Here is a 23,769-nt window from a genome sequence, read left to right on the forward strand (position 1 = left end):
TAGAGTAACTAGCTGTGGACGTAACTTATTTATTCTTTGGTAAGTTGTTTTAATCTTTTAGGTTAAGTTGCCGTAACTGCCCCAAAGTGTGAGCTAATGAATATAAGAACACTTTGAAAACTGAAACATTTAAAGTATAATGTTGGTGTTTGAAATCAATGGGAAAAAGACTAATGGTTGATGAACAGTGTTGTCTGTAAATAGGACAACTAGCTAACCATTTAAGAAGACAGTAAAACTGAACCCTTATCTTAACTCCTTCATCTAAATAGATTTTACACTGATCAAAGATTTCAGTGTTAAAAAGTGATAAAAGTATTATTAGAAGGGTAGAATGGATTTTAACATATTATGTGGATGGGAATGACCTTTCTGAGTATGACATAAAACCAGAATCAATAAAGGAAAGGATTAATAACTTGGACTGTGTAAAAAATTTAAATGATCTCTGTGACAAGGAGAGAAGAAAAGATGAAGAAAATAGTCACAGTGACAGAGTTAATATTGCTAATATATAAATACTGACTTTCCAAATCAGTAAGAAAAAGACAGTTCAGTAGAGAAATAGACATATAGGAAAATTCAGGAAGAAAAACAGGTGTCCCATAAACATGAAAAAATTCTCAACTTCACTAATAATTAAACAAATTCAAATTCTTATTGTCACATTGGCAGTAGTGTGAGGGTAGGCAAGATACTCTAATATACTTGGTAGGAGCTTGGAGTTGGGGTTTTTCTTTTTTTTTTTGAGGAATAGTGGTGGTATCAATTTAGTTTAAAATTGTACATCCTTTACCCCAACAATTCTTATTCTAAGGAGTTTTATCCTATGAAAATTGTTGCATTAGTGCAAGATGATATGTAAAAGGATGTTCAGCGTTATTTGTAATGTTTCTAAGTTAAAACATTCCAAATGATCTTCAGCGGGAAATTAACAAAATTAAAATATAGACTACTGGGGGTTTTTTTGGCCACCTGCAGCTGATGAGATCTTGAGTTCCCCAGCCAGGGCCACTGGCAATGGAAGCACGGAGTCCTAACCACTGAATTGCCAGGAAATTCCCTTGAAATACTTTTGAAAATATATAAAAATCCATATTTATACATTACCTTTCATGTCCTTTAAACTAGCATTAATTTCTTTAGAGAAGCCGCCACTTATTCTGTTTGCTGAACTTAGAAAGTTTTGGGGGTATACGTTATTAGAAGTATGTCTATCACTGGTTCTGACATGTGCTTAGCATCCAGTGTCCAAAGTTAGTTCACTGACTGACTTTGCCTTAGTGTTAATTACCAAATGTTTATACAGGAGAATCTCTAGCATTCAAAAATTTATCCTTCTATTACATATTTCGAAGTTTTTCCATTGTTACTTAATTTTTTGCTTGATTATAGCTCTAAATTCTACTGTACATATCGGAATTATTTTCTGTGAGATAAGCACTTAGATTTGTTTTATTTTTCCTGTTTCTGTTTCCTCAGTATTAAATAATAATAATGACAAATCTCTTAGTTAAAGTAATTGATTGGATTTTTTTTTTCCCCCCACCAGCCATGAAACCTTCTCAGGGTTCTAGTAATTTTGGAGCTATTCTGGGCAGTAGGACCTCACAGAAGGAAACCAACAGGCAGCTTTCTTACTCAGACAATCAGGTATGTTCATTTGATTCTTTCTAGCTTTTTTTTAAAAGATGATAATCTTAGACATTCTATAAGGTAGTTGCAGGAAGTAGAATTTAGACTATAATGTCTAATAATTCTGACATTATCACAAGGATATTTGTCACATACCTGAAATTTATCACAGTGTGCTTTTTGAAAACATAGCTTTGAAGTTAGATGCGGGTTTGAGATTTGGTGCTGCCTCTTACTGGTGCTGCCTCTTACTAGTTGTAGGCCATTGGAGAAGCTCCTTCTTAAGTATCTCGAGCCTTAGTACCCATCTGTAAAATTGAGACAGCAAAAATACTTTAAGCGTTGCTGTGAAATAATGTGTATTATAAAAATGCTTAGCCCCCCATACCATGTACTAACAACCCTGTAAATATTTGCTGTTGCTATTTCTTTGATGCTTTTCTGGATCTGTTCTACATTATGAACTTTACCTACACTATATGATACTAGACTGCTTTCTTGGGTCTTCTGTTTGATTTTTAATAATTTTTCTTTCATAAATATTCAGCCAGTCCTGAGACTTACTTTGCACTATTGCACCTTAGCAGTCCTATGTCTCTTTTAATTTGTCTTAGAATGGTAAGCCAGGTGTATAGAGAAACCTTGAAGCTCTCCTGTAAGTAATGAATTCTGTTTGACTGTGTGGAGATGGGTTGATTACTTAAACCATTTACTGGACTAAGCAATCAGTGAATAAGGTTTCATTTTTGTTAATTTCTTTTTACAAGGTGAGTTTTTTGTTTTGGGTTTTTTTTTAACATTTTAATTGAGGTATGATTGATACCCAGTAAATTGCACGTATTTAAAGTGTGCAGTTTGCTATGTTTTGGTTTATGTATGTACCTGCAAAATCATTACCATAATCAACCTAGTGAATATAGCCATAGCCCTTAAAAGCTTCTTCATCCCCGTTTGTAATCCTTCTCTCCAGCTCCCTGTCTGGCCCCTGTCTGTAAGCCATGAGTGAATTACTCTCTGTCACTCTAGATTACTTTGCATTTTCTAGAGTTTTATATTAGTGGAATCAGTGTATAATTTTTTTGTCTGGGTTTTTCACTCATAATTACTTTGAGATTCATCCATTTACAGGTAGAAATTTAAAGTGTTAGAATATTTAAACTGTTCTAATATATCTAGCAGAAGCAAATATTTATACTTTCACAAATAATGATTTCTATTATTATTGGAATTATAAAATCAGTTTTGTGGGTTGTGACTACCATTAAATAAAATAGAATAGAAAGTAATAGAGAAGGTATTCTACACAATAAGGATAAGTACTGGTTTTCGAAATTTTCAGTTTTATTTGTATGTATGTATAATAGGTTGTGATGTAAAATATTTCTCACTGTGGGGTCATGGTCAAAAAAGGTTGAAAATATGCAAAACAGTATGCATATAGCATGCTACCATTTGTGTAACTAGAAAAATAAAATACTGATTTTCATTTCCTTAAAAATGTAGAATAATGTAGAATACTTACAAGGTGTAGGAGGATGGGAAGTAGAAGAACTGAGTGAATGGCATTGGGGTGATAAAAGAGACTTCTCAGTATGTGGCTTTTATAATAGTGTTTTGATTTTTTTTTTTTTTTAATCTTGAGAATCAGTTATCCATTTGAAAATCAACTTTTTAAATCATTCATCCAGATGACCTCAGAGATTCTTTTTTGTTATTCTAAGATTGTAATTCTGTGGAAAGTAATTAGAAATCTTCCATAGAGGTAAAGTGTGCATTCTCTCTGAATACTTTTGCTGTGTTTTGGGGTAGACTCTTTGATTCATCTTCTGCCAGTAGGTTCTGTCTCACCTTCAGTCTCCCCATCATTATATATATTTGTTTCATTTCTCCATACTAGAACCCCCTCAAAAATCATATGCTGTCTATGTGACTTGGCTTTTACATTGTGGCAGCCAAATGTCATTGTTGCTCCTTTTTCTCACATTCATGTCACTTTGCTGTAATGTGCTGTGCTTAGTCACTCAGTCATGTCCAACTCTTTGTGACCCCATGGACTGTAGCCCTCCAGACTCCTCTGTATATGGGGATTCTCCAGGCAAGAATACTGGAGTGGATTGCCATACACTTCTGCAAGGGATCTTCCTAACCCAGGGATTGAACCCAGGTCTCCCATATTGCAGGCAGATTCTTTACCAGCTGAGCCACCAGGGAAGCTCACTTTAAATTGTCATAATTGGATTTTCTTTCTTAAAGATCTACTTTCAAAAAAAAAAAAGATCTACTTTCATGTGGCTCTTATGTCTATGAGGTTATTTTCTTTTTTTTTTAATCGGTAATTCAGAGCAAATTCTTTTCTGCTTCCAGGTATGCTGTGGAATTTCTAAGCTTACAAGAGTACTATAGGAAAATACATGTCAAGCTCAATATCTGATACTGATTAGAATCACCTAGTGTTCTTTAAAAAAAGAAGTACTGATGAATGGACCTTACCCCCAGACCAGATAGGCTAGAATCTCTGGAGATGGGTCTCCAGTTGTGGATATTTTTAAAAGTTCTGTATAAGAGGATCACTGGTCTAAACATATGCCAATTAATGTGAAGAATTAGCTATGTTTAACTTTATTCTTATAGGTCTCTTCAAAAAGAGGAAGTTTGGAAACTAAAGATGATACTCCATTTCGAAAAGTTCTTGGTAATCCAACTAGAGGATCAATTAAGGCTGCAGCAGGAAATGGAGTAACTCCTACCCGGACAATTCCCTCTTTGACATCTACATCCACTCCTCTTAGATCAGGGTTATTAGAAAATAGGTATGAAAGATTTTTTTTTCCTTTCTTAGTCATTAGCTCTGCCTATTTAGAAATGTCTTTTAGGCCTTTTAGAAAGTCCAATAACTTGGAAAAGAAGGAGACTTCTGGTTAAAAGAAGAATGTGTAAAGTGCGTTTTTTGGAGATAATATTTGTCTTTTGTGATTTATGTTAGTGACATGTATAGAGCTTGCAGATACACAGTATATTTAATTGTGGTGTATAGAGTTAGAACAGTAGTCACAGTTCTTGTTCTTGAGTATGTTGGTTTATACATTTTAATAATGTGAAATAACTGTTTTTCTCTGTTCTCTGTAGGACTGAAAAGAGAAAAAGAATGCTGTCATCTGGCTCAGAGTTGAATGAAGATTACCCTAAGGAAAATGATTCTTCATCGTAAGTTGCTTTAAGAACTTTTATAACATTTGATCAGTATTTCTTCTATTAGTAATTACAACCACTAGAGAAAATTGGGATGGTCTTCAGTTTATGGAAATCTCAAAGACGGAAGAACAGGATTTAGAGTATTTTGGTAACAGTACATTGTAGGCTCAATAGAGAGAGGATTTGGCCATTAGTATTGCTTTGGTCATTTTAGTGCACTTCTCCCATCTTAGCTTTATTCATTTGCAGCACTTATAATAAGGATGGAGCTGAAGAGCTCTACATAAGTGTTTTTTGTTTTCTGCTCTTTTAGTATGAACACCCTTCCTTCCTTCTTCTCTTTACCTGTAAAAAAAAAAAAGTACAATTTTTACCTTATTCATGTGAAAAGTTAACTTAGGGGTAAAAGGGTATTAAAACCAGCCTAGGTTCTAGACTGGGAGCATCAGTCTTCTAGAGCTACTTTTGGGGTTGAACAAAAGAGCATGCCAGCAATCGGACAGTCCTCTTCCTCATAATAGGAGACTTGTGGATTTTGTCTGTCTCTGTCTTCTGAGCAAGAAAACGTATTAACAGTTACCAGTTAATACCTTACCAGAAGTCAGTTGGTAGTCAATTAACTGGTGTTGAAGGCCAAAGGGTCACCAGAAAGAAGCTGGGAAAAACCGAAAGAAGCTTTTTATAGTTTGAGTTCTTGATTCTATTGCTGTAACAAGTATAAAAATCTAGGTAGCTGATAAGACTGGTGTGTTCTCTTAAACTACAATCACTATAGTCTCAGGTTCCTTCCGTCTTCTATCCGCCATTCTTAATAAATATCTTCCCTTTTATGAACCAAGATAGCTTCAGCCTCCACTCTCACATCTGTATTCCTACTGGGAAGGAGGAAAGGAGCAAAGGGAGGGCATACAGCTTTTGTGTAGGCTGAAAATTGTATACATAACTTTTATGCATATTACATTGGCCAAAAGTTGGTCATGTGGTTATATCAGGTTATGAGGAGATCTGGGAAGTATGCCTAGCCCAAATTCTACTGTTATGACAAATGAGTACAGTGGTTATTTGGGGACAACAGTCTGCCATAGTTTACCCTTCTAGCTAAAGATTTACATTTGTTCATCATTCTTCCCATATGCAGAGTACCCCTACCTTCACCCTGATGGAGACAGCCTCTAAATCTCAGTTAGTCACTATATCCAGCTCAGAGTCCAGGATCTCTGGGTTATGTGCAGTTCTCTCCATAAGGTCCAGGTGTGCCTTGGACTATACACCTCATGGTCTTGTTCACTTTAGTTCAGTTGCTCATTTGTGTCTGACTCCTTGCAACACCATGGACTGCAGCACACCAGGCTTGCCTGTCCATCACCAACTCCTGGAGCTTGCTTAAACTCATGTCCATCAAGTGGGTGATGCCATCCAACCATCTCATCGTCTTTGGTCCCCTTCTCCTGCCTTCAGTCTTTCCCAGCATCAGGGTCTTTTCTAATGAGTCCATTCTTTCACATCAGGTGGCCAAAGTATTGGAGCTTCAAGCTTCAGCATCAGTCCTTCCAATGAATATTCAGGATTGATTTCTTTTAGGATTGACTGGTTTGATCTTGTTGCCATCCACAGGTCTCTCAAGAGTCTTCTCCAACACCACAATTCAAAAGCATTAATTCCTCTGTGCTCAGCTTTCTTTATGGTCCAGCCCTCACATCCATACATGACTACTGGAAAAAACGTAGCTTTGACTCTAGGGACCTTTGTTGGCAAAGTGGTATTTTACCTAAAAACTAAAAAACAAGTTAATCTGCATACCTCACTCCTGTCTCCACACACATAGCATTTATTATACATTGCTGGAGTAAGCACAGGATAACCACAGAAAAAATTTCCATTTAGAAAAGACAAAGATTGGGAACTCTAAGGAGTCACTGGTCTATAGTAGAGATAAAATCTTGTTAGGCAGAAATTGTGAAGACTGTGAAAGCGGTGGAATAAGTTTTTAATTAACCCCTGTAACTGTTTCTGTCCTATCCTTTGGAAGGAACCCTTGCTCATTGTACTCCATATGACTCGTGGCTTTGCCCTTTAACAGATTCCCTTTGTCTGTTATCTTTCAGGGCCATTGCTGAAGGGTGTTCTTTGGAGCCATGCAGCTTTGTAACCTACTTGATGCCGATGTAGTTCTGGAAGTTTAGAAAAGTCTAGAAATGTAAAAGTTTTAGAAGTGTTTTTAAAGGTAGAACATGCAGGGTATTATAGGCTTGAGAAAGAATTAGGGCCAGTATTTTTGTTATTAATTCTTTTAATTTTTAAATTTTGGAATAATTTTAAATTTACAGAAAAGTTGCAATGATAATGTTGAGGTGTACCTGTATACCCCTCATCCAGTTTTCCCTAATATTAACATCAGTTTTTTACAAACTACTTCTCCAGTTACCTCTTAGCATTGCCTCAGTTTGAGAATCAGAAGCAATTGGATTTTTTTAGTCCCATATGACCTCCAGTTAGCACACAATTTTAATTCTAGGCCATTGGCACAGAGAGGTATATTCATTTTTCAACCTTGATTGCAAACCTGCTAATTCTAACCCAGATTTATCTGTCTTGAACCTTGCTGAGAGCAGTAAAAAGCACTAACACAGACCAGTGTTCTTAACTGTCTCAGTCTTTTCCTTTGAGTTCTGCTTCTTAAGACATTACAGATAACAGTTCTGTGACTATTTCGCTGAGATATAACAGTCCTCACCAGCTTTCTAGTCTGTAATATCTGTATTTTTACCCTCTGTCTTACTGCTGAGCTAGTTCTTCCCAGAACAGGGATCGAACCCATGTTACCTGCGTTGGCAGGCTGATTCTTTACCACAAGACCACCAGGAAAGCCCCACCATCTTATTATAGGTTCTTCACATTGGTGCTTTTCAATTTCTGGGTAAGAATATTAAAAAAGGAGTGTTAGTGGGATGAGCTGTAGCTCTTTTTGTCCTTACTGCTACAAATAGCCTTGAGGCTGTAACTGATATTATCTACTTCTAGGATCCATTCTAGATTTGTTGCATTTTTCATTAACACTTATGGTGTTGATGACTTTCCTGGTGGTATGACTGAGATCTTCTTCCCTGAGGGATCTGAGCCCATGGTCACTGTGCACGTGTCAGGCTGTGGTTGCTACAATTACCCAATCAGAGTTAAAATTGAGCTTGAAAGCACCAAGAGATTCCCTGGTGAATTTCCTTTATACCAGACATATTCTTCTTGCCCTTATCATGTAGCAGCAACCCTGCCCTCTTATAATAATTAAAATCAGTTACAGTATAGTAACTCCTTTCCTTGCCTGTTGATGTGCCAGCGTGAAAAGCCCAAAATGAGTAGCAGCCATTGCTTTAGATTAAATGGAATTCTTCTTGTCCTCTCTTGTGAAAAATTTCCTCCTCTGGAAACCAGAACTTCTAGATCCACAAAATCTAAATTGAAGGAACAAGAAGCACAAATTCTCCAGGTGTGTTATTGAGACTGATAGTGGAGGCATTCTTACTTCTTGGTTTCCAGACCCATGTATTCTCTATAACTGTAATGGCCTGTTGGTTTATGTTATATATTATATCTTGAAGGGCTCCCAGTTCCTAACGAGATCATCTCTATAATCTGCACCTTTAAAGGCTGTTGGCTGTCAGCTTTGAGGTAAATATAATCTATGATAGGACCAATGGACCCTTTGGTCATATGCCCTTATTGTACCTCCTTTTCTTTTGTGTAAAGTGGATCTCTCATTCCACAGTGATGTTATGTGAGATTTCATGTTAGTAAATCATGTACTCTTATAAAGCCCTCAGATAGCAGTGCAGCCAAGGCACTGTGGGCAGGAAAGGAAAAAGCAAACCTTAAATATATGCCAGTCCCAGCCAGAATTAATTGCTACCCTTTCTGGGATGGAAGGAGTCTAATGTAATCATCTTATCACCAAATGTCTGGTTGGTTTCCTTAAGGGATAGTATTCCTTCAAGGGCCAGGGATCAGCCTCTAGAATAGCTGAGCAATTGGACATTGAGCTGTATAAGTTGCTAAACCAGCTTATTAAAAGGGAGCCCCTATTTTAGGGTGCACTTAGAGCTTTTACCTCTACTACCATGCCTGTTACTCATGGGCCCTTTGTGGAAGTATTTGGATGGCTGAGTACAGAAATTGACTGGTATCTACTAGACAAGTTACCATGGGTGATTGTTTAATGTCTCTTCAGTGGAGTTCTCTGGTGAGCATTAACATGTGAAACAGATCTTCACCCTTTGTACATACTATGCATAAACCTCTTCCATAAATCATTTTCGCCTGATTTTCCAGGCTTATTCCTTCTAGGCCCCTGATCATCCATCTAGACCATTTACCACCAGCTGGGGGTCCCCTGGCCCACGTTTCTCTCCATACAAAATAGACAGTTAGGTGCACTTCTCAAACTCTGTACAGTGGAGGAATTCGTCTTAGTCCTGTGTTCCAGGGCAGTCCCTTAGTGGAGCTACAATGCAGCAGCAGTTCATTTTCAGCTTGTATCAATGTACCGAGATGATCCATCCATGAATCAGGCAGTTGTTCTTCTTCTTTTGTCTGGTCATCAGAATGCTCATAGATCTGTTCTCATTATCTATTCTTGTTTACTTGGGTCATCAAGGAACTATGCAACCAGAGTAAGCCATCATGAGCTGGGTACTATCATACCCATGAAGTTGTAAGATCAGGAAGTTACAGCATAATCTTACAACTTTATGATTATTATTTACCCCATATGGCTGTATCAGTTATCTAATGCTATATAACAATATACTTAAAATAGTAATTATTTATTATTGCTTATAAGTCAGTGGTCACTTAAGTGGTTCTGTTTATCTGGGCCTGTCTTGGCCAGTTGTAACTGGATTCTCTCATTTTCTCATGCATGCGTGGTCATTTGGTAAGTTGGCTCGGGAGTAGCTGGTCCACAGTGGCATTACTTGTATGACTGGCCGTTGGCTGTCTAGTGGTTGATTTGATGCAGGAGACTAGCCATCTATTTTTTCACTTAATAGGGTTGCCCTGGAATTACTCTCATGGCAGTAGTAGGGTTCCAAAAGAATGAGTGAAAATTTGCAAGGTACCTGTAGCCGTAGAATCAGGACTCATGCACTGTTATGTCTGTTACATTCTTTTGGGAAAAGGAAATCACAAGGCCAGTCTCATTAAGGGATAGGGAAACAGATTGCATTTCTTAATAGGGGGCTTGGATACAAGGAAGGAAATAATTTGGGATTTTTTTTTTAACAGCTTTATTGAGGTACAGTTTATACACCTTAAAATTCACCTGTTTTAAATGTATAATTCTGTATTTTTGGTAAATTTTTTGAGTTGTGCAACCATCACCATAATCCAGTTTTAGAACATTTCTATAATTCTAGTAGGGTCCATTGTGCAGTCTACCACATTTTTCAAATGCTGGAAAGATTGCATGAGCTATATCCTCTTCTATTTTATCCCAGCCCATTCCACTACAGATGAAAAATCTTGGTGGTATTACACTTTAGGATACCAAAGATTTTACCACCAGCCAATGGTATTTCTGCTACCATTGCCAAACAATTGATCCAGTTCCAGAATCTTGTCCTTGGAGTGTGCTTCCTAGACCCTCTTCTAGCACTAACTGTTGTTCAACTTCCTCAGACACAAACCCTGAAATGGAGAGTAGTGTCCAAGTGATTTAGTTTGGAATTATTTTCAGGGGATACCAGGAAGGACTGGGGGAAGCAAGATACTGCAGTGCAGGAGAAAATGAGTGAGTGTGATCTCAGACAAAAATCTGATCTCTGACCAGAAAAATGCAGAATTTAGGCTTCAACCTAATCCCAGAAAGAAAATCTGTTATATACATTTCACCTTAAAACTATTCTAATCCAAGGCAGGGGAGCTTGGCTTTTATACTGCAGCACCTGACCTTACTTTTGACTCTGAGAGTGCAGGCAAAGACTCTGGTAGCTTGAGGACAATCTTGTGAAAAGGAACCCTAGGTAGTGGCTATCAAAAAAATTTAAAAAACAACCCAAATAGAAGAACTTGAAAAAGAATAGATACATGTATATGCGTAACTAAACCCCTTTGCAGTATACCTGAAAGTAACAAAACGCTGTTAATCACCAATACTCTAATATTTAAAAAAGAAAAATAGGGAAAAAACCTAAGTTGGTGTGTAAGAGAGGATACAAAAATAAGACTAGAGGGAATCTGGGTGGAGTATCTACATTGTCTGCTTGCAGGCTTTATTCATGATGGATCTCCTAAAATAAGCACTTTTAATCAAAACATGAGCATGTTTCTCAATGGACCGTCTTTACTTAATATAGGTTCAGGTATTTGGGAATAATAGATCAGAGGAATGTGGTCAACTGGAGAAGGGAATGGCAAACCACTTCAGTATTCTTGTCTTGAGAACCCCATGAACAGTGTGAAGAGGCAAAAAGATAGGACACTGAAAGATGAACTCCCCAGGTCGGTATGCTATTGGAGATCAGTGGAGAAATAACTCCAGAAAGAATGAAGGGATGGAGCCAAAGCAAAAACAACACACAGTTGTGGATGGGACTAGTGATAGAAGCAAGGTTCGATGCTGTAAAGAGCAGTATTGCATAGGAACCTGGAATGTTAGGTCCATGAATCAAGGCAAATTGGAAGTGGTCAGACAGTAGATGACAAGAGTGAACATCAACATTCTAGGAATCAGTGGACAAAGATGGACTGAAATGGGTGAATTTAACTCAGATGACCATTGCATGTACTACTGTGGGCAGGAATCCCTTAGAAGAAATGGAGTAGCCATCATAGTTAACAAGAGAGTCCGAAATGCAGTACTTAGATGCAATCTCAAAAACAACAGAATGATCTCTGTTCGTCTCCAAGGCAAACCGTTCAATATCACGGTAATCCAAGCCTATGCCCCAACCAGTAATGCTGAAGAAGCTGCACAGTTCTATGAAGACCTACAAGACCTTCTAGAACTAACACCCAAAAAAGATGTCCTTTTCATTATAGGGGACTGGAATGCAAAAGTAGGAAGTCAAGAAACACCTGGAGTAACAGGCAAATTTGGCCTTGGAGTACAGAGTGAAGCAGGGCAAAGGCTAATAGAGTTCTGCCAAGAGAACGCACTGGTCACAGCAAACACCCTCTTCCAACAACACAAGAGAAGACTCTACACACTGATGTCACCAGATGGCCTACACCAAAATCAGATTGATTGTATTCTTTGCAGCCGAAGATGGAGAAGCTCTCTACAGTCAGCAAAAACAAGACCTGGAGCTGACTGTGGCTCAGATCATGAACTCCTTATTGCCAAATTCAGACTTAAATTGAAGAAAGTAGGGAAAACTACTAGACCATTCAGGTATGACCTAAATCAAATCCCTTATGACTATACAGTGGAAGTGAAATAGATTTAAGGGACTAGATCTGATAGACAGAGTGCCTGATGAACTATGGACGGAAGTTCATGACATTGTATAGGAGACAGGAACCAAGACCATGCCCAAGAAAAAGAAATGCAAAATGGCTGTCTGAGGAAGCCTTGCAAATAGCTGTGAAAAGAAGGGAAGCGAAAAGCAAAGGAGAAAAGAAAAGATATATCCATTTAAATGCAGAGTTCCAAAGAATAGCCAGAAGAGATAAGAAAGCCTTCCTCGGTGATCAATGCAAAGAAACAGAGGAAAACAATAGAATGGGAAAGACTAGAGATCTCTTCAAAAAAATTAGAGATACCAAGAGAACATTTTATGCAGAGATGGGCTTTATAAAGGACAGAAATGGTAGGGACCTAATAGAAGCAGAAGATATTAAGAAGAGGTGGCAAGAATACACAGAAAAACTGTACAAAAAAGATCTTCACAACCCAGATAATCGGTATGATCACTCACCTAGAGCCAGACATCCTGGAATGTGAAGTCAAGTGGGCCTTAGGAAGCATCACTATGAACAAATCTAGTGGAGGTGATGGAATTCAAGTTGAGCTGTTTAAAATCCTGAAAGATGATGCTGTGAAAGTGCTGCACTCAATATGCCAGGGAATTTGGGAAACTCAGCAGTGGCCACAGGACTGGAAAAGGTCAGTTTTCATTCCAATCCCAAAGAAAGTCAATGCCAAAGAATGCTCAAACTACTGCACAATTGCACTCATCTCACACGCTAGTAAAGTAATGCTTAAAATTCTCCAAGCCAGGCTTCAGCAATGCATGAACCGTGAACTTCCAGATGTTAAAGCTGGTTTTACAAAAGGCAGAGGACCCAGAGATCAAATTGCCAACATCCACTGGATCATCGAAAAAGCAAGAGAGCTGCAGAAAAACATCTATGTCTGCTTTATTGACTATGCCACAGCCTTTGTGTGGATCACAATAAACTGTGGAAAATTCTGAAAGAGTTGGGAATACCAGACCACCTGACCTGCCTCCTGAGAAATCTGTATGCAGGTCAGGAAGCAACAGTTAGAGCTGGACATGAAACAACAGACTGGTTCCAAATAGGAAAAGTAGTATGTCAAGGCTGTATATTGTCATATTGTCACCCTGCTTATTTAACTTATATGCAGAGTACATCATGAGAAATGCTGGGCTGGAGGAAGCACAAGCTGGAATCAAGATTGCCAGGAGAAATACAAATAACCTCAGATGTGCAGATGACACCACCCTTATGGTAGAAAGTGAAGAAGAATTAAAGAGCCTCTTGATGAGAGTGAAAGAGGCAAGTGAAAATGTTGGCTTAAAGCTCAACATTCAGAAAACTAAGATCATGGCATCCGGTCCCATCACTTCACGACAAATAGATGGGGAACCAGTGGCCGACTTTGTTTTTCTGGGCTCCAAAATCACTGCAGATGGTGATTGCAGCCATGAAATTAAAAGACGCTTACTCCTTGGAAAGAAAGTTATGAGCAACCCAGATAGCATATTAAAAAGCAGAGACATCGCTTTGTCAACAAAGGTCCGTCTAGTCAAGGCTATGGTTTTTCCAGTGGTCATGTAGTGGGTGTGAGAGTTGGACTGTAAAGAAAGCTGAGCACAGAAGAATTGATGCTTTTGAACTGTGGTGTTGGAAAAGACTATTGAGAGTCCCTTGGACTGCAAGGAGATCCAACCAGTCCATCCTAAAGGAGATCCGTCCTGGCTGTTCATTGGAAGGACTGATGTTGAAGCTGCAACTCCAATACTTTGGCCACTTGATGCGAAGAGCTGACTCATTGGAAAAGACCCTGATGCTGGGAAAGATTGAGGGCAGGAGGAGAAGGGGAGACAGAGGATGAGATGGTTGGATGACATCACCAACACAGTGGACATGGGTTTGGGTGGACTCCGGGAATTGGTGATGGACAGGGAGGCCTGGCGTGCTGCAGTTCATGGGGTTGCAAAGAATCCGACACAACTGAGCGACTGAACTGAAGAGATAGGGGAAAGGGGCTTAAGAAATTTTAACTTTGTGTTCATGAACTTAAAGTAGTTTAGTCACTATGAATTGAAATGTTGACATTTAGTAAATAACATTTCAAATTACATAAACTATAAGAACATTTTGGATTTTGTTTACTTTTAGAGCTATTCATTATCAAGCTCGAATGGTTTGCTTCTTTTTATTATTTTCAATTTTTTTAATTTTAATTTTTTCATCTTAGTTCTTAATTGATTCTTTTGCTCTTAGTAGCTGAATCATTTCATCTGGGCTTGCTTTTGGCAAAGAAAACCTATATATTCTTGCTGTCTCTGGTTTGACTTTTTTATAAAGGAACTGCTCCTTCATTTTTGCCTAATTACCAGGGTTTTGGATTGGATTGACTTTTGACTAGGTAATGAAAAGCTTATTTTTATGATTCTCATTTGCATAAGGCTTTAACACCTTGTAGCGTAACTTCCAAGCACATCAGTTAATTCAGCAATTGAAATGTAAAGTCTAATGACAACTATTTAAAATTAAGAGTTATATCTTTATACATATATGTTTGAATTTAATTATTAACTATAGGAACAACAAGGCTATGACAGATCCCTCAAGAAAGTATTTAACCAGCAGTAGAGAGAAGCAACTGAGTTTGAAACAGTCAGAAGAGAATAGGACATCAGGTAAGTATTTGGTCTTTGCATAATATACTCGTTTATGATATGATATATTGTATTAGACTAGAAATAGAAATGTAAACTGGGGCATATTTCTCACATATTTAAGAACACTGGGTAAATTTTGGACTAGTTATCGGGTGCCAGTTTATATCCTGTTTTTGCTGTTTAGTCGCTCAGTTGTGTTCAACTCTTTGTGACCCCATGGACTGTAGCCCACCAGGCTCCTCTGTCCATGGGATTTCCCAGGCAGAAGTACTGGAGTTGGTTACCATTTCCTTCTCCAGGGGATTTTCCCAACCCAGGGATCACACCCATGTCCCCTGCGTGGCAGGTGGATATTTTACCACTGAGCCACCTGGGAAGCCCTAATTTGTATCCTAGTACTTGGCTAAACTATTTTTTAAAATGTTAGAGCTATAAGGGAATTTTTATTTTGCTTACGAGGAATTTAAGCTTTACATCTGCCTATTCAACTACCTAGAATTAAGTTCTTTCATTGTCAAAGTACCTGGACCATGGAATGAATCCAAAGAGTTAAAGTTATTGAAATTAAATTATCAGTGTTGCTGGTTATTAGAAGTTCCAGAAGATCTTGTAATTATCACATAAAGCAGTTGTATAAGCTCACCTCGTTTTTAACAAAAACTGAAAGATTGTCCCTGAAGTTTTATTGCTGCTTCCTATACTTAGCATAACTCTGGTCCTCTGAACTTCTTAGAGACTCATGTATCTAGTATTGATTTGAATATTATGTTTAACTTGGAATTGAAGAAAGCTAAAATATGGCATTATTTTGGTAATTTGGGAGTTTGAGAGAATTCATTTCATCTGGACTCTAGAAACAGTCTCCTTTAGGGGTTCAGACTTATATATAAATTGGACTCTGACAGAAAGAGAAAGCTCTAATATAATTCTCACCTTTGAAGTAATAATTCATTATATAAATGCTGTTTTTTGGTTTTCAGCTTTTACAATCAACCTGTATTAGAAAGGACTTCCCTGGGTAGCTCAGACAGTAAAGCATCTGCCTACAATGCAAGAGACCCGGGTTCAGTCCCTAGGTCGGGAAGATCCTCTGGAGAAGGAAATGGCAACCCACTCCAGTACTCTTGCCTGGAAAATCCCATGGATGGAGGAGTGTGGTAGGCTACAGTCCATGGGGTTGCAAAGAGGCAGACGCAACCGAGCGACGTCACTTTCACTTTCACCATAGTTAGAAAACAGAATACTTAAAGATGTATTAATACTTAATAGATGTATTAATACTTAATACTGTTGAAGTTATGGTACATCTTACAGGTATTGATGTGGAAGAGGAGAGAGAGTGGAAAGTATAAGGGGTCAAGTGGTAAAAAGTTTCATGGAACAAAATGTGGAGAGTTTAAGTGTGTTAACTTTGCAAAGTTAATCAGTAGAACTCAAATAACACAACTGATGGGGAGTTCCCGAGCAATCCAGTGGTCAGGACTTGGTGCTTTGACTGCTGTTAGCTGGAGTTCAATCCCTGGTCGAGGAACTAAGATCCCACAAGCCACATGACGCAGCCAAAAAATAAATAAAATAATAAAATAACACAACTGATAATTGGTTTGGAGAGAAGAGAAGAGTAGAGGTGGTATAAATGAGAAATTATTTCTAATTTTTCTTGAGGGAGCCAGCTGATGCTGTTTAAAATTAATAAATTGAGAAATTATACAAACACCTAATGTTATGGAGGAAATCAGAGAAACTGAGTTTCAAAAAATGGTTAGAAATTGGAAGAAAAATTTGTGGAGCTTTAGGGCTAGAGAGTATTCTTTTGTAACCTCTTAAAAACTTTTTCACAGTATTTTGATCTTCAGACATGAATGATCTTCAGACATGCATATGTATATATTACTTGGATGAAAAGAAAGGGGAAAATAGAGTTAAATATAAACAAGCCCAATGTAATTTTATTATTAAATGAACTTGAATGATTGATTTAGGAATTAAATTTATCCTGTGTCTGTTCATTTTTTTAGGGCTTCTACCTTTGCAGTCGTCATCTTTTTATGGTAGCAGATCTGCAGCCAAGGACTATTCTCCTGGCAGCACTAACCTAGACAGGTATGCATTGGCTATATGCCTTGTGAAGAACTTGAAGAGCTTTCTTCAGAATATTAAATGATGGGAGGGTCTATGTGTTGTGCTCTACATGAATATACTGATTTAACAACATAGATGAAAATTTACAGATTCATGACATTGTAGTTACAGGGTACTCTAGAAGTGTTTTAGTTCAAACTATTACTTTTTATGTTCTTCAACACATGTATAAACCTGATGTCTAGGAAGACTTGTACTGAGGACACAGGTTTGACTGGCACTGTGATCAGATTTTGACCAGTGTATTTTCCATCCTCCCAAGTAAAGTAGTTCTCCACTGAGACATTTTTAAATTGTCTTTCTTGTTTGTTAAGCTACCTACCAGAATTTAAGGTGTTTTCCTAAAAAAGCAAAAAGTTTCACCTTAGTATCTTTTACTGGAAAAGGCTAGTCAGAAATGTAATTCGTGATTCTAGAGATATAGCTCAGATGGTAAAGAATCTGCCTACAATACAGGAGACCCGGGTTTGATCCCTGGGTCAGGAAGGTCCCCTGGAGAAGGAAATGGCAACCCATTCCAGTGTTCTTGCCTGGAGAATTCCATGGACAGAGAAGCCTAGAGAGCTACAGTGTGTGGAGTCGCAGAGTCGGACACAACTGAGTGACTGACACACAGAGATTTCGGTTAAATTTTTGAGGTTTATTGAGTATGAATATATAAGACAACTGCTAAGCACTTGTCAAAGAGACGTGTTCATAGAATGCCACACAGAAGGGCAGTTGTGAAAAGTGAGAGTAGTAGTATAAATAGATATGCTACTATATAGCATAATGACCAGTCATAGAGAATGACCAGTTAAGCCATATTTTATTTTTTGCTAGAATTTAATTCAAGGTGGTAAAAACATCTGGATTATTTGTGTTAAATGATTAAGGTGAGTTAAAGAATCTGATGTTATATATTTAGATATACTCAGCCTTGGGTGGAATCTGTCAGTCACTTTATGACTGCAGTTGTTAACTCTTTGAATTTAAGAGAGAAGCTTAATATATTTCTGCTTATTAGAAGAATCTTAAAGGAATCCAAGTTGAAAAAAAACTAAATTTGGTTTTCAGCTGTTTAAATACAATACAGATTTCTTTTCAAAATAATAGAATGAGCATATTCATTGCACATAGGAATTATTGAAGAAATAAAAATTTCTTTTAATACAAAACTGCCTTCAAAGATAAGATGAAAATTTTCAGACCGGTAAGAAAAATAATGCTGAGTAAAGGCTGAAACCATAAAGCAGGTATAAAACTCAGACTGGAGTCAAGTATTTAGGGCTGGATCTTCAAAACCAGCATGAGATTAGAAACTGAACATGACCCCCAGTCAGAACTTGATTTCTTATCTGAAGATACATGAAGCTGGATATCTTGAACTGCCCTCTGTGCTAGTAAGTAAGTATTAGTCGCTCATTTGTGCCTGACTCTTTGCAACCCCATGGACTGCAGCCCACCAGGCTCCCCCGTCCATGAGATTCTCCAGGCAAGGATACTGGAGTGGGTTGCCATTTCCCTCTCCACTGTGCTAGTAAACCAAGCCCAAACACTTCTATGTAACTGCCTGCGTTTGGAACCTTAAATATGCTGCTTACCTAATGCTCCCTCTATTTGTGCTGTCACTTCAGTTGTGTTCAACTCTTTGCAACCCTATGGACTGTAGCCTACCAGGCTCCTTTGTCCATAGGATTTTCCCAGCAAAAATGCTGGAGTGGGTTGCCATTCCCTCCTTCAGGAGCTCTTCCCGACCCAGGGATCGAACTCACGTCTCTTGCATTGCAGGCAGTTTCTTTACCACTGAGCCACTGGGGAAGCCTGATCAGAAAGCAAATACCCAGAAATGGGGTTTGCAGTGATTGGTATCTGCTTTAATGTTCCCTGTGTAGGGGCAAAAATTCTGAACCCCTGATATAAAGTCCTATGCAGATTACAGGTCCAGACTGAGACAGCTACTAAACAAGCAAAAATGCATGATCATGGGATGTAGCATAGAGAGGAGATAGTAAATGTAAATGAATTTTATTTTAAAAGGTTTACAGAAAATCTATTTCAGAATTCATTAAAAGTCTATGAATTTATTAAAAAGAGATTTATGTAGGGCTTCTTGGTCTACCCTCCATTGTTTTTTTTTTAACCCTCTATATCTTAATAGCATTTTGGAGAAAAAAAAAATAGATTAAGGGGAATAAAGGAAGGGAATTTTTCAAAGAAATACTGGATGAAAATGATGGAAGTCCACATTGAAAAACCTCAACAAATGCCAAACAGCAGATATGTATTTTTTAAATCTACCTTGTAGAAGATGATGGGTAACAAATTTTTAAAAGCTGCCAGAAACAAAAATATCATCTATAAAATGAAAATAGACTGACATTAGCAACAGTAGGAACAGATGATATCAAAGAATTACACATCCAGTTAAATTTTAATTCAAGAGTGCAAGGACAGAATTTATTTAGCAAGAAGAAAGGTGAACAAAGGAAGGAGTAGAAGTAAGAAAAATCAGTGAGCAAAAGAATTTTTAAGCATATTAAAAAATTAAGTACCTTTAAAATTTATTCTTTTCTAGAAGTAATAAGGGCATATGGTAGAAACTTCAGAAGTTACAGAGTGCATACAGTGAAAAGTAAACCTCTCCTAACTCCTACTTGTTCATTTTCTTTCAGGAGGCAACTGCTATTACTAATATCTTTCCAGACTTATTATGCATCTAAATACATTTTGATAGTTTTTATAAAAATAATAGGATTGAAAACAAAAAATTAACAGAATATTATACCAATAAGAGGTTAAAATAAATGAGTGGAGAAGAGTATGGGAAATTAAAACATTTTAAGTTCCTTATTTTGTTTGAGAGGAGGCCACAGTTAACTTTGTTGTTCAGTCTGTCATTTGTGTCCAACTCTTTGCAGCCCCTGTGGACTTCTGCACACCAGGCCTCCCTGTCCCTCAACGTCTGCTCAAACTCATGTCAATTGAGTCAGTGATACCATCCCACCATCTTGTCCTCTGTCATCCCCTTCTCCTCCTGCCTTCAATCTTTCCCAGCATCAGGGTCTTTTCTAATGAGTCAGCTCTTTGTCTCAGGTGGCCAAAATATTTGAGTTTAAGCATCAGTCCTTCCAGTGAATATTCAGAATTGATTTTCCTGCAAAAGTCATAGCTTTGACGACACCGACCTTTTCAGCAAAGTAATGTCTCTGCTTTTTAATATGCTCTCTAGGTTGGTTGGTCATACCTTTTCTTCTAAGGATCAAGCGTCTTTTTTAATTTCATGGCTGCATTCACCATGTGCAGTGATTTTGGAGCCCAAGAAAATAAAGTCTGTCACAGTTTCCATTGTTTCCCCATCTATTTCCCGTGAGGTGATGGGACTGAATGCCATGATCTTAGTTTTTTGAATGCTAGGTTTTAAGCCAGCTTTTTCACTCTCCTCTTTCACCTTTATAAAGAGGCTCTTTAGTTCCTCTTCACTTTCTGCCATAAGGGTGGTGTCATTTGCATATCTGAGGTTATTGCTATTTCTTCTGGCAGTCTTGGTTTCAGCTCATGCTTCATCCAGCCCAGCATTTCGCATGATGTACTCTGCATAGAAGTTAAATAAGCAGGGTAACAATATACAGCCTTGATGTACTCCTTTCCCAATTTGGAACCAGTCTGTTGTTCCATGTCCAGTTCTAACTGTTGCTTCTTGACTTGCATACAGATTTCTCAGGAGGCAGGTAAGGTGGTCTGGTATTCCCATCTCTTGAAGAATTTTCCACAGTTTGTTGTGATCTACACAGTCAGAGTCTTTGGCAACATCAGTAAAGCAGAAGTAGATGTTTTTTTGGAGCTCTCTTGCTTTTTCGATGATCCAGTGGATGTGGCAATTTGATCTGTTTCTTCTGCTTTTTCTACATCCACCTTGAACATCTGGAAGTTCTAGGGTCATGTACTGTTGAAGCCTGACTTGGAGAACTTTGAGGATTACTTTGCTAGCATGTGGAATAAGTCCAGTTGTGCAGTAGTTTGAGCATTCTTTGGCATTGCTCTTCTTTGGGATTTTAATGAAAACTGACCTTTTCCAGTCCTGTGGCCACTGCTGAGTTTTCCAAATTTGCTGGCATATTGAGTGCAGCACTTTCACAGCATCATCTTTTAGGATTTGAATTAGCTCAGCTGGAATTCCATCACCTCCACTTGCTTTGTTTGTAGCAATGCTTCCTAAAGGCCATTTGATTTCACATTCCAAGATGTCTGGCTCTAGGTGAGAGATCACACCATCATGGTTATCTGGGTCATGAAGATCTTTTTTGTATAGTTCTTCTGTGTATTCTTGCCACTTCTTCTCAGTATCTTATGCTTTGGTTAGGTCCATACATTTTCTGTCCCTTACTATGCCCATCTTTGTGTGAAATGTTCCCTTAGTATCTTTAATTTTCTTGAAGACATCTCTAGTCTTTCCCATTTTGTTGTTTTCCTCTATTTCTTTGCATTGTTCACTTGGGAAGGCTTTATAATCTCTCCTTACTATTCTTTGGAACTCTGTATTCAGATGGATATATCTTTCCTTTTCTCCTTTGCCTTTTGCTTCTCTTTTTTCCTCAGCTGTGTGTCAGGCTTCCTCAGACAACCATTTTGCCTTTTTGCATTTCTTTTCTTGGGGATAGTTTTGATCACCACCTTGTGTACAATGTCACGAACTTCCGTCCATGGTTCTTCAGGCACTTTGTCCGTCAGATCTAATCCCTGGAACCTATTTGTCATTTCTGCTGTATAATCGTAAGGGATTTGATTTAGGTTATACTTGAATGATCTAGTGGTTTTCCCTATTTTCATCAATTTAAGTCTGAATTTGGCAATAACGAGTTCATGATCTGAGCCACTCACCTCCCAGTTTTGTCTTGCTGACTGTATAGAGCTTCTCCATCTTCGGCTGCAAAGAATATAATCAATCTGATTTCAGTATTGATCATCTGGTGGTGTCCATGTGTAGAGTCGTGTCTTGTGTTGTTGGAAGAGGATGTTTCCTATGACCAGTGCCTTCTCTTGGCAAAACTCTGTTAGACTTTGCCCTGCTTCATTTTGTACTCCAAGGCCAAACTTGCCTGTTACTCCAGGTATCTTTTGACTTCCTGCTTTGGCTTTCCAGTCCCCTATGATGAAAAGGACATTTTTGGTGTTAACTTAGACATACTAAAAAGTTAAAGATGACTTCCGCTTCTGTCCAAGATGGACTAACAAGGACCACATTATCCTCCTTCCTGAAACAACCAAGAACATGGACAAACTATGTGAAACATTGCATCTCAAGACATTGGACATGAATCAGTGAAGGACAGTGATCCCTGAGAGATGGGAAACAAATTAGCCTTATGACTATGTTAGCCTGCTTGCTAGTGGAAGTTTCTAGGTTGACACACAAGGAGGGGGAACCAGGCAGAGCCAGTCCTGTACGCTTCCTGAGTTGATGAAGCGGAGCTAGGAATCTAAGGAATACAAGGTGGCTAGAATTTACAGAGCAGAGTACCAGAAGGGAAAGCTTCACAAAGAAGGAATTGTAGAGATCTGCAGAGTCCCCCTTGAGTATTCATTTTGAGTGCTGAGCAGCGTGTGCAGGTGAGGAGACTGGTCAAGGCCAGGGAAAGAATCACCCTAAAGGATCTAAGTGGATGATACTTAGAGTATACATAAAGCCAGGCATAGTTCCTGTTCCTAATGGCAGTTTGAATACCTGCAAAAAGACTTGCCTCATTAATGAGGAAAAACTGTTCCTAGACGAATTGCTGCTCTGCTCCCAGATAACAAACCTTAACTGCGACATTGTACTGTTTCTGGGTAACTTAACCACATCCCAGAACAAAATTTAAAAATGTTTATAGAAATTAAAAGTATCCAATACCCCACAAGATAAAATTCACAGTATCTGGCATCCAAAAAAATATTATGAAGTGTACAAAGAAACAGGAAAAAACAACTCATAAGGAAGAGAAAAATTAATAAATACTGACTCAGAAATGACACATATGATAGAATTAGTAGACCAAGGGTATTAGGTTATTAACCTAAATTAGTAATGACAGTAAATATAAATACACTAAATGTTTCAGTAAAAGACTGGATTTTAAAGGAAGAATAAAAATAATCTATATGCTATTTAAAAGATAACTGCAGTATAAAGATGGAGAAAGGTTGAAAGCAAAAGGATGAAAATATATGTTTGCCTTGTCCAAACTACAGTGTATGGGAGTACATAGTAAGGAATAAAGCTGATAGAAAGCTAATGATAACTTCAGGGTTGTGATTGGAAAGGGCCACTTGGAGGTTTTTTACATTAATGGTTTTTACTTATGTGTTTGCTTTATAAAAATATGTTAAGCTCCACACTTTATTTTTAATAAGTTTTTTTAGAACAGTTTTATATTTATAGGAAAGTTGAATAGAAGGTATAGTTTGCCTCATATCCCCCATCCTCACACACGAAACTTTCCTCACTATTGACACCCTGTACAACAGTGTTACACATCGAACTTTTATATACTTTTCTATTCTATTTCACAGTTTTTTTTTTAAAGTAAAAAACTAAACAGTGGCTAACAGATGTCCTTGGCACATAGTAAGTTGTTTGAGGACAGTTGGTTTTTCCTTATAAAAAAGTGTATCATATTCCTGCTTTATAGGATGCAAAAAGTAAATGTCCAGGCAGATTAAAGACCTGAATAGGAGGGAAAACAAGATTTTAAAT

The 23,769-nt window shown here is 37.8% G+C and overlaps 1 protein-coding gene across 7 annotated transcripts in view; it reads left to right on the forward strand.

Annotated features, from left to right (window-relative positions):
• Window positions 1-23,769, forward strand: part of USP37 (ubiquitin specific peptidase 37) — an 89,159-nt gene that overhangs the window by 14,993 nt on the left and 50,397 nt on the right. For all 7 annotated transcript variants that reach the window (XM_061148744.1, XM_061148750.1, XM_061148748.1 and 4 more), the window contains 5 exons: window positions 1,553-1,653; window positions 4,267-4,445; window positions 4,762-4,839; window positions 14,833-14,930; window positions 16,931-17,015. In XM_061148744.1, coding sequence (XP_061004727.1) covers window positions 1,553-1,653; window positions 4,267-4,445; window positions 4,762-4,839; window positions 14,833-14,930; window positions 16,931-17,015 — 541 coding nt within the window. The remainder of the gene's footprint in view (window positions 1-1,552; window positions 1,654-4,266; window positions 4,446-4,761; window positions 4,840-14,832; window positions 14,931-16,930; window positions 17,016-23,769) is intronic.

The sequence above is a fragment of the Dama dama genome, chromosome 8 (genome assembly GCF_033118175.1).
Source record: "Dama dama isolate Ldn47 chromosome 8, ASM3311817v1, whole genome shotgun sequence".
Lineage (NCBI taxonomy): Eukaryota > Metazoa > Chordata > Mammalia > Artiodactyla > Cervidae > Dama > Dama dama.